General features: G+C 35.5%; 2 protein-coding genes across 2 annotated transcripts; both read right to left on the reverse strand.

Moving 5' to 3' along the window:
• Window positions 1-1127: 1127 nt before the first annotated feature.
• On the reverse strand, window positions 1128-4822 carry LOC132169317 (ankyrin repeat-containing protein NPR4-like). Its single transcript, XM_059580371.1, has 6 exons — window positions 4471-4822; window positions 4057-4194; window positions 3159-3653; window positions 2896-3054; window positions 1903-2348; window positions 1128-1814 (listed from the first exon to the last, which is right to left on the reverse strand). Exons 1-6 carry the CDS (start codon window positions 4820-4822, stop codon window positions 1128-1130), a joined length of 2277 nt encoding a protein of 758 aa, XP_059436354.1.
• A 3376-nt stretch (window positions 4823-8198) lies between these two features.
• Window positions 8199-11052, reverse strand: LOC132169318 (uncharacterized mitochondrial protein AtMg00810-like). The gene is made up of 2 exons (XM_059580372.1): window positions 9900-11052; window positions 8199-8308 (listed from the first exon to the last, which is right to left on the reverse strand). Exons 1-2 carry the CDS (start codon window positions 11050-11052, stop codon window positions 8199-8201), a joined length of 1263 nt encoding a protein of 420 aa, XP_059436355.1.
• Window positions 11053-12002: the final 950 nt, after the last annotated feature.

Genomic DNA, 12002 nt, shown 5'->3' on the forward strand with positions numbered 1-12002 from the left:
AAGAAGTGTGGACATTGTAGCGGATAAGTGCTCGCAACTTGAGAAATGTTGAGAAACCAAGGACAGATGTCTGGACGTGGAAGGCGGTTAGGATTACCAAACCCTAGCTATGTTCCGACACTTTAAGACTTGTTCTGATGCCGCCACTACAGAATCCTATTGCTATTTAAAGATTGCTTTGTCTCAGTCTTTGGTACTTTTTTTTTACGCACAAAATTTAGAGGCTTCATTGAGAGTATAAATATTGTGTACCAACTACTATTTGTTGTATTTCCGCTACGTGTTTGGGATTAATACTGTGGGTTGTTAGAAACCCTATCTTTGAAATTTAATGCATTTCTCTATATCATTTCGTTTCTTTCTTTTTTTATTTCTTTTCCGTTATTATTATTATTATTTATATTTTTGTTATTCTTTTCCAAGACATTTTTGTAAAATTATTTTTGAAATTAAATTATAATGTAGTCTCTGGGAAGAAGCGTGAAAATTGGCAAATGAATAGTTAAATTCAAAGCTAAAATAACTTTCTTGAGGCCAAATATTCCACTGACAACAATATGCATCACCACTAATGAAATGATTATTAAATAATGCACTAAAAATAATAATATTGTTAACCAAAATTTAACATTTAAAATGGTTTTCGGGTTGCTAACATTGTTAAATAGGCCAAAATTTTTAACGGTTTCTTACTTAGTTGCATATACATTCAATAGTTGTGAAATAATTGAAGTAACAATGGTTAAAAAAAGTCGGTTGAAAAATAACCAAATTTTGATATGTAAAATGGTTTTAGGGTAGCTAAATTTGTCACAACTGGCATTTTATGACTCGTATTAAGTTTTTTGTTTAGTGTTGGTTTAATTCGGTCCACAAAATCGTTACCATAGGGCAAAAATCAATAGGTGTTTGAATTTAATGAATTCCTCTATAACCCTAATTTTCTTTCCTTTTTTTCCTTTTCATTATTATTATTTATATTTTTTTCTAAGTCATTTTCGTAAAAATATTTTTAGAATTAAATTATAATGAAAAACCCTCGCATAGCTCGGGTTATAGGATAGTATGTACAAACCAAATAAGTCTTGATGGAAAATTTAAGATAAATACCAATCAATTGTCTTCCTTTACCTTCCGTCTTCAAGATCACTTGAACCTCTTCCAATTTTCTTTTCTTTTTGTTTGTCTTGCATCTTCTGCTGAAAAAGTCTACATTCATTTGGCCGAAAAAGAAATCTAGAATTGTAAGTTGAGTGGAATATATCAACAAAAAGCCTGAGATGTAGTCCAACAAACGAAATAATTGGGATACCAACTGAAATGACTACTGCAAACGAAGCCCAAGCCCTTACTCTTGTATACACTAGAAAGCAAGTTGCGCTGAAGGCTACCATCATGCCCACCATGGAGAAGAAGAGTGTGGCAAATCCAAGCATCAACTTTGAAGGTAATGACGTTAAGAACTCCTCTTCTGTGTAACGTGACGTGAGAATTGACAAGAAAATTGCTATTGAGGTGGAAGAGGAACACAACGCTATTGCATCTGATATGAAAAATACCATTAACCAGTTACTTCTAAAGAAAAGAGGAGTTCCTGTTGTTTGATCGTTGCCACCTGGTACAGTGAAGGCCGCAGCAAAAATCATAGTAGCAATCAATGTTGCCACGAGCATGCAATAATTTGATGTTTCCCTCATCCACTTTTCACCATCTTTTCTCAAATCTGAATGCTCCATTGTAAATACTTGCTTAGGTGTTTTGTTTTGTGAATTCAAGCCGTTTAGGCATGACCGTGGCACAATCTTTTCTATCCCCTACAGTTGACCAGGTATAAATTGACAAGAGTTGAAGCATTATATATGCAATTAGAAGGGAAAAAAAAAAATTAATTTTATTGCTCACCTTAAACCACAACAACTCTCGTTGCATTTGAAGGGCTGCTCCTGATACGATATTTAGTCGATGTAAAGGAGCCAATTGTCCAGCTAAATGCAACATGTTGTCTTTGGTTATTGAATTTGCATAGGATGCAAGGCTATCCTTGTTACCACCTATCTCATATATTAGATTGAACACACTCTCATGACAACATGAAACAGCAATGTGAAATATGCTCATTTGAGTTTTGTCTAGTTGCCATAAAAGGTCAGGATAAGAGTTTGCAAGTTCAATTAGAAATTCAACATTTCCAATTTTTGCTGCTTCAAAAATTAAAGTCACATCATAGCGATCCCAGTTTGGTAAGAACTGTTTCCTTGGAATTTGAACCATTTTCCAAAGGTCATCAACTAATTGATGATGGTTGTCTCTTGTCTTTGTCAAATCTTTGTTATAGACCCCTTTGAACCCTATGGTTGAGAAAAAGAATCTATTCAGAAATCATAGGTGAATTGGTAATAAAGAAATATTAAATATATTTAATTATTTTACCATTTTCCATAATAAGAAATTATATTGAAATCTTTATAAAATGAAAATGCAGAGATGACTAAAGCAATCGATGCGGCTAGTCATGTCCTAATTACTGACTTCTTAAGATATGCTAGCTTTAAATCTCTTCTATCTTTTGAATTTAAGTAAAAATGCCAGCTTTTTTCCTAAAAAAGAAAAGAAAAAATGCTACCCCCATGTCCTTGTGTGTGTATAAAGGAAATAGTTACAAGTATATTATAATAGATTGAGACTTATAAAATAGAAAATAATTTCCCTCATAGAATTTTCCTTAGTTTAGGAGTAGATCATATCATCTAAAGATTTGATGAAATCAAATAAGAGCATTTCCCTATGCCAAGGTGATCCAGTTGTGATTAATGTAATAAAAGAGCTGCTTGGAAATGTTGTGTGTGTATATATATATCCCTGCAAATAAAGAAGTCTGGATGGAGGCAAACATACAGGAATTTAAGCAACTTTTCCAGTATGATGGTCGGCTTTCGCTGCCAATTGCAAAAGGTTTCTTTGCCAACTCTTCCAAAGCTTTCCACCCATATGGGCTACCTTTATAGTCGGTAGTTGCTAATTCTGCATCCATTCCCAGAATTTTCAGCGCTATATCTGTCCATAACAACGGCACATTAGTTTAATCATTGTCAAAAGGTTAATTAAGAAATCCTTATAGTATGGTAGCTAATATGTTTCTAGTGAGACATAGGGCTTACCATACATATCATTGCAAATAGTATAATGAAAGAGCTTAATGCGTTCCTCACGAGTCAACTTTTCAAAAAAACTATCAGAGAATAGATGCGAGACCAAGTTTGTCTGTCCTAGATAAGCTGCAACATGGAGTGCCATTTCTTCTTCTTCATTACGGACGAATGGCAGTTCTTTGTTTTTTCGCACTAGCTGTTCAGCAATATCGACGTTCCCTGATTGAGCAGCAGAGTGAAGGGCCGTATATCCATAACTGGTTTGCATTATTGCCACGTCCTCCGGAGTCATCCCTAATTCCAAAGACAACAATCCTTCTATAAAAGTGGTGTGTTGTGCAGCCGCCGCAATGTGAAGTACTGTCGATTTTTCTCTAGTTATGGGAGCTTGAACATACTCTGGGTTTTCCTCAAGAAAAGTCTTAGCAGCCGGCCAATCACCTCTTATGGCAGCTCGAAGGAGGGGAGCACCAGTGGTACGCTTTTCATGTAATATTATTTCGCCTGGAAATTTTTTATGTTTTATTTAGAAAAAGAAAAAGAAAAAACTCAAGTGTATTAATTTCAACTTGTGGAGAAAAATCATGCCACTTGGATGCATGCTAAGATGTTGGATGAACTAATTTATCCCATGACCATACGTATGTGCAGCAAGTGAAATTTTGTCTTCTTTCTTCTGTTTTTTCCTTTGTAATTGTTCGTTTGCTTCATTATTTGTTATTATTGTTTTGGCGTACAGAAGGTGACACTTTGGCCTAACATAAATCAGAAATGGTGCATGCAGATATATGCAGAAGGTGTGTTTAACAGAAGATTCACATGCAATGCAGTTTTTGCAAGATGTATAAACGCATTCGCATCACTTTTCCGTCACCTGTTATGACCAAAGAGAGAGAGTGACACTTACCCGCATCAGTTTCACTTTCAAGATCTTCACTTTGGCTTGGGGACTTTCCTTGTGATGTCCCAGCTGAATTATTGCCTGCTGGAGATATTTCAGAACTTGTCATACTCGAGTGATGATTAGGAGCGGCTCCTTGATGGACTGCATTATCATGAGAAGACGATGTTTTAGAAGGAACGTTTTATAAGCTTAAAAAATTATATAATTAACTTTTTGGCTCTTGGAATGTAAGGCACGTCTATGATAAGAATTAAATAAAAAGTAAAGAAGGGAGCTTGTTAAATATGTGTTTTTATGAGTTTTGTTAATTTTTTTTTAAACATGGTATAAACGCATTCGCAACACTTTTCCCTAGCTAAGATAAGTCGAAAATAACTCAGTCACCTGTTATGACCAAAGAGAGAGAGTGACACTTACCTTCAAGATCTTCACTTGGGATTGGGGACTTTCCTTTTGATGTCCCAGCTGAATTATTGCTTGCTGGAGATATTTCAGTACTTGACACACATGAGATATTAGAAGACGATGTTTTAGGAGGAAGAGTAGAGCTGTAAGACGAACCTGTTGCTGGAGATATTTCAGTACTTGACACACTTGAGATATTAGAAGACGATGTTTTAGGAGGAGTAGAGCTGTAGGACGAACCTGTTGCTGGAGATATTTCAATACTTGACACACTTGAGATATTTGAAGACGATGTTTTAGGAGGAGTAGATATGTAGGACGAACCTGTTGCTGGAGATATTTCAGTACTTGCACCGTCTTCCATTTTTTTGTTTTTTTGCTGGTTTCGTAAAAATAATTCTGATAGAAAATTGAGATATGAACATTTTTAGATAAGTTATGTATTGAGATATCAACAAGTTAAAGATTTAGAGGGAGAGAGAATGATTGAAGAGTAAATACAGTATGGAATTCTTTTCCATTTTTCTTGCTCATTTCATGTTTTCTTCCTTGAACTTACACAACCTAAACTCATAGATACGTAAGTACAAATTTAAGTTTAGAGGCCGGGCTGGATTTAAATTTTCTTTTTAAGAGGACAAAGTAGAAAAAGAAAAAAATAAATACTGGTTTAAGTACAAATTCATGTTTCCTTTTCTTCATTTTTCTTCTGGTTTTTCGTAAACTTTTCTTCTACCAGATTTGCGAAATGGTAAATCAGAACCACCATGACAAAAGTACCAAGATTTTGATTTGAGGGTTCGAAAGAAGAAATAAAGGTATGATGCTAGTGTTAAAAATTGAAACAATATACGAAGTTAAGAATAAAAGAATAATGGTAAAGAAAAAGAGAAAAATGCTAAACTCATGATGATAAAAAAAATATATATGATGAAGATTTACTACGTACACGTAATTGACATTACTTACTATTCGAATTCTTGCCGTTACAGATTGAGCTTCAGAGCCTCTTGAGCAGTCCGAAGAAACGGGGAGTCTTTTGATTCTCAACCTTGCATGAGTTTTGGCCAAAAAAAAAAGCGGTAGATGTGCAAGATAGTATTCATCATTATATAGAGATAAAAACAAATGTAATAAACACAGTTCACTACATTATTGGTTTATTTATTTTGCTATTTAATTTTATTCCACGTAGCTCACGGTCACATATTAAACTAAGATTGTAAGTGAATCGAGTTGAATATAGAATGTTCAAGTTCGGTTTATTTTAGCTTTATTTTAAACACAAGCCATCGAGCTTATCACTGAGCTAGATACTCTCTTTAAGCATGGTTCATTTATTTTTTGAACGAATTTAAACTTTTTCATGAGTTTCTCAATTAACTTATTCATTCATTATATATTAATGTAAATATCATGACTGTTTATTTTTATTTTTTTTATAAATTCGTGCTATTAGTTAATTAATTATTGTTAGGATTCTATCATTTGTCTTAATTAAATAAAAGGAATTTTTTAGATATATCCTTGAGTCAAAGTGTAAAAACAAATTATACCTCAAATGTTTTTTTTTTTTAATTATTATTTTAATAGCCTAAGCTTATCAAAAAGGTGCAACATATCTTTCCTTTGGTTTTCCATCCAAAATTGTGCCTTATGTTAGTGCCAAGTGAGCATTTTTGCCACATCACATTAAAATAATAATTATTTAATAATTTAATTTAAAAAAAAAGTTTTATTTTTTTATTTCTTTTTATTATTATTTTTTTTTAAATGAAGGGGTGGCCAACAGTAGGGCTACCACTCCATGGGGGTTGGGGATCACCTGCCACCCCATACCGATGTCCTGTTCGGATCTCGGTAGAGGCCTAGTGGTGTCCCAACTGTGTCACGACGAAGTCCAAATGGTGTCTTGGCCAAGTCTCACCAACGATGTCCTGTTGTGTCCTAGCAGGATTTTGGCAGTGTCTCGACAGATGCCCGACGATGTCTTGGCTAGGGTTTGGCAGGGTCTCGAAGGTGTCCCACCTAGGTTTTAGAGGTGTCTCGGCAGTGTCCTGACTAAGTCCCGGTGGTGTCCCGACCTAATCCCTAAAGAGTCCTGATGAAATCTCTCCACTATCCAGACGGAGTCCCAATGGTGTCCCTCGCGAAGTCCTGGCAGTATCCTAATGGGGTCGCGGCGAAGTCTTGGTGGTTTAAGAATGAGAAATTCAAAAAATAATAAAATAGTTTACAAATTTAAAAAAGGGAAACTGTTTGATGAAAATTAAATAAGCTTTTTTGTTCAAACCAAAAATGTTTTCCATTGATTATTATTTTCTATCACATCAAACACCAAAAAATACTAAAATTATTTTTCAAAAATCGTTTTACGCCAAAACGAACGGAGCCTTTATAATGCTTATTGGTTTGTTTATCTTTCCTCTTACTACTACTATAAGACTACCACTAAAATATGCTGCCAAAGTATGAGAATTCTGAGTAACGGCATGTTAATTTGATAGGGATTGTAACATACTCTAAATTAAATTTCTCGATACCTATTACACGTTTAATATGGTACATGATGGAATTACTCAAATGAGCGTGCTTGGAATCTTAATTATGAGTTGATCTTTCCTCTTTCATGGAACAAATTTGGAACAAATTTGGAACAAATTTGGAGTTTTAGAATTTTATAAAGTACAATAATTTTTATCTCACAACCACCAATCTCACAATAATGACGTAGTTTTAATTGAATTCGGTACATATATAAATTTAATAAATAAAGGAAATTCTTGATTTTTCTCGATAATTGTCAAAATTCGGAATTTGAATTGATATTCTTTCGTTGATTTCTTGTCAATTACATATAATTATATCATAGATTAAGGATCAAGTTGTGTCCTCCCACAAGTATAAGGGAGAAAAGTATTACCTCATTGTCTAATACGAGCATTACAAAAGGAAAACAACATAGAAAGAGTTGATCCTAAATATAATATAAAGAGATATGTACAAACTTCATGAACCGATGCACCCTCGCCTGTGTAAAGACGTGTGGTCATGTGAAAGCATTATTCCACTGTGGGAAAGGTGTTAATAAAATAAAAAAAAATAAAAAAATAAAAAATAAAAAAATTGAAGCATCAGAAAAACGCCCATGTTGAAGAGCTTTGACCAACTTGATGCTCATCCAAACATGACTTGTCAATATATATATATCATAGCCATAAATATTCTTTCAAATAAATGTTAGATGAAAGAAATAAGAAAGAGATAGAAAGAAAGAAAAAAAAAATGTCTTTTATATTAAAATAATTGCATAGTATTTTTCCAAAAAATGAGTGCCCAAAAGTTCATATAAACACGATTAAAATTGCACTTAAATAATGTAGAATAATCGTACGTAGTTAAATATTATATATGCATTTCCTCGATCCGAGATCTCTTTTCTTTTCTCACTAATGAAACTAAATTTGCAATAATCTCGATTACTGTGACTTGAAAACATATATAGTTAAATATTGCAGTGTACAGCTTGTGTCCAGTGAATGGAACAAGAGAACGGACGACAGAAAGCGACAGAGAATTAGTAGAATCCAAGAAAACCTTGTCATATAAAAGTATTAATCATAGGTAATGTTTCATAAACATATTTTATAACCCATGGGTTCCCAAGGGCCAATGCCAGTTCGCTGGTATATCTTAATTCTTCACCAAGGTTCCCATGGGCCCTCTCGATTCCTCTCAAATTAAGCAAATATTTCAAAACGGGGCACGTGATATCTTAAAAGCTTTTCAGTGACAGAGTGGCTCGCACCATTGATAAGATCGAGCATCTCCAACATTAGCAATTCATTACCTGCATTCGCAAAATGCGAATAATAATTTGTAGTATATCAACATTCGCATATTGCAATTACCATCCACATCTATGTGTGGTTATTGCCGTTAATCCATTATCCGCATATGAGATAATGAGTGTTTTGGACAGTTGTAAGTCTTGCTTCTAGTAAATACAAAAAATGCATTATCCTATAGTTAAATATTATTATTCATATCACATTTGTACGTCATTTGAGTTTATGAAGACATTTGGACGTACCAGATTAGAGTGTGGGCGTTCGAACTAGGTCTAGCACCTGTTCAAACTTAAGATGCTCATCGTAAGGCGCGTTTAGCTTTTTGGCTTTTGCGATAGTGCATTTTTCTTTTCTGTTTTATATTAACATGTTGATCATTTTGTGACAAGTTAAAGAACGTGGATGGTCCCCGCTAATTGTTCCAAAGAAAACATTGTTTGCTGTGAAAACAACTCAACATCTTGTTTGTCCTCACACTGTGGCATTCTTGGATCCAAACGATGAAGATTTGATTATGAAACATGCACCTCTGTCGCACTTCAATGGCGGATTCCAGGAAATTAGTTAAACAATTAATTAGTTACTTTTAGTTTCCCAATTGTTTGATTGTTTGTTTGTGAAGCTTGTCAAGTTGCCCAAGGCTTGTCTTCTCAAAAGAACAAAAGACAGTGTCGTTTAGTCCTTGTGCTTCAGCATCTCTCAAAGGACAGTCAGTTTTTCTAGTTGTTTATTAGTACTTCAAAAAAAAAAAAAAAAAAAAAAGAGAAACTTAGAAATAATAATAATAATAATAATTCGTTGAATAAAAATAAGAAGCCAAGTGGCCTATGTTAGGCCTGTATAGCTCATCTTTTGGCCTTTTGTTGGCCTAATAATTTGGCTTTCGTTGGTCTTGCTTTGATGATCCACGGCCGTTTAAAGCTCTATAGTTGGCTCTATTTTCATCCCTTTTTAAGTATAAGTTCATTCTCATATTTGTCCCATGGTTGGTCATGTTTTGGCCAATTGTTGTTAAAGACCCATCTTTGGTCATCGTTGTCGATCGGCTGCTACCATTTCTGACCGCCATCAACTCTGGTCACTAGCTAGCTTTGTTTGTCACCAACTCTTACGAGTTGTCGGCCATCATCTTCGATTTTATATAACAATCAAATTTGATTGTATAAAAATATGATTTGGTAATATCTCCACCTAATACCATATTAATTTGTATTATCTTCACATACCCTAATTCTTTTTTAAATATGAGCATTTTATATTGAAAATATAATGAAGAAATAAGAGTAGGATATAGCCATTTAGGCTCTTCACTAATGTCTGCATTGAAAGAAAGCAAAGAAAATTGCTTTTGGCGGAATGAAGTCTCAGCTTCATTCTCATTGTATATATAGGCAAAGAGTTACAATTGTAATCAAGTTTGACAAACACAAACTTGATACAAACTAGGAGACCTAATTCAATACAAATAAGTAAAACAAATACAACTAGAACACTAAAGAGAAGAGATAAGAACAATTATAAGGATAATACTAAAAGATAAGAATAACTATAAAACAGACTCTATTGGTTCCTTAACAGCCCCCCTCAAACGAATGGGAGGGGGAGTAACCATGAGTTTGTCTCTGAGGAAAAGAAATCGAGAGGAGGTAAGGCCCTTTGTAAAGATATCAGCACATTGATCTTGAGTTGGGATGTAGCTAGCACAAAGATCTTTGTGAAGAATTTTCTCACGGATGAAGTGGTAGTCAACTTCTATATGCTTGGTACGAGCATGGTAGATGGGATTAGAAGCTAAAGCAATAGCTCCTATGTTATCACACCAGAGTACAGGAGGATCATGGAGAGAAACTTGCAATTCTTTGAGTAGCATTCGAAGCCATGAGAGTTCAGCAGCTGTAATGGCCATTGCACGATATTCAGCCTCGGTGCTAGATCTCGAGACAACAGGCTGCTTCTTGGCATGCCAAGATACTAAGTTGGAGCCGAAGAAAACACAATACCCTGTAGTGGATCTGCGATCAAAAGGATCCCCTGCCCAGTCAGAGTCACAGTATGCCTGAAGTTGAAGAGGACCTGAAGTGAAGTGAAGGCCATGATCTGGTGTGCCTTTGAGATACCTTAGAACTCTTTTAGCAGCCTTCATATGTTCTGTAGTTGGACAATGGAGAAATTGACACAATTGATTGACAGTGTAGGCTATGTCAGGTCTTGTGAGTGTGCAGTATTGTAGAGCTCCAATGATATGACGATAGGTTGTGGGATCTGGTAGAGTATCACCATCAAGCTTGGTGAGCTTCTTGCCTGAAGTGCAGGGTGCGGCATAGGGCTTTGCTCCAAGCATTTGCACACGATCAAGTAAATCAATAATGTATTTACCTTGATTTAGATGCAAGCCAGTTTTGTCACGAAGGACATGGATGCCTAGGAAGTATGAAAGGCAACCAAGATCTTTCAACTTAAATTTCATTTGAAGGCCGTGGATGAGAGTCTCCATGATAGATGAATCTGTACCTGTTACTATGATATCATCAACATATATCAGTATGTAAATATGAACAGAGCCTTGATGAAGCATAAAAAGAGAGGTATCTACTAAGGATCCGACAAAACCAAGATGGAGAAGAGCTTGTGACAATCTATGAAACCAAGCTCGTGGGGCTTGCTTTAGACCATAGAGGGCCTTTTTGAGCTTACAAACATGATCTGGAAAAGCTGCATCAACAAAACCAGTAGGCTGCTCCATGAGGACTTCTTCATTCAAGTAACCATGAAGGAAGGCATTAGAGACATCCAATTGCTTGAGGGGCCAATTGTAGTGGATTGCTAAGGATAGAAGGATCCGTATAGTGGCTGGTTTTATAACTGGACTGAAGGTTTAAGTGTAGTCAATACCATCTCTTTGTTGGAAACCCTTGGCCACTAGTCTTGCCTTGTATCTTTCAATAGTGCCATCTGATTTTTCCTTTAGCCGAAAAACCCACTTATTCTTGATGATGTTTCGATGTGAAGGTCTAGGGCAGAGAGACCAAGTACCATTGTCAACTAAAGCTTGAAGTTCACTTTCCATTGCAGCAAACCATTTAGGGTTAGAAACAGCCTGAGCAAATGTGGTAGGGATAGAAGGCAAGTGTGTAGCATGAAAGGATTGTAGTGGATGCTTGGTTGATTTTAAGGATAGGAATAGCTGATAGTTGGGAAAAGACTTAGGTTTGGAGTTTCCAGTCATAGATCTTGTGACAATATGAGGAGAGGCTGGTTCAGTAGGTGCAGGCAAAAGCTGAAGTAATGATTGATCTAGGTGGGGGATAGGATCAGGGGTAGGTGGTAGTAATTCGGCAGTAGGGGTAGTCAGGGGAGTGTTTAGAATAGGTACTTGTGCTGGGGAAGGCAAGGTGATTGGGGGTGAGGTCTGAACAGTATTAGAGTCAGAATTATTCATAGAGTAAAAATGAGAATGATCAAGAACAATACCTGTAGGGGAAGGATCTGATCCATTAGGGGATGAAGATGCTGCTCTATTCTGTGCAGGGAACACCAATTCATCAAAAATAACATGTCTAGAGACATATACACGATTGGAGATGGGATCAAGGCACTTGTAACCCTTTTGGTGGGTACAATATCCAAGGAAGATGCATTGTTTGCTTCTGAATTCCAATTTGTGTTTGGCATAGGGTCTTAAGAGAGGATAAC

This window comes from Corylus avellana, chromosome ca2 (assembly GCF_901000735.1).
Source record: "Corylus avellana chromosome ca2, CavTom2PMs-1.0".
NCBI lineage: Eukaryota > Viridiplantae > Streptophyta > Magnoliopsida > Fagales > Betulaceae > Corylus > Corylus avellana.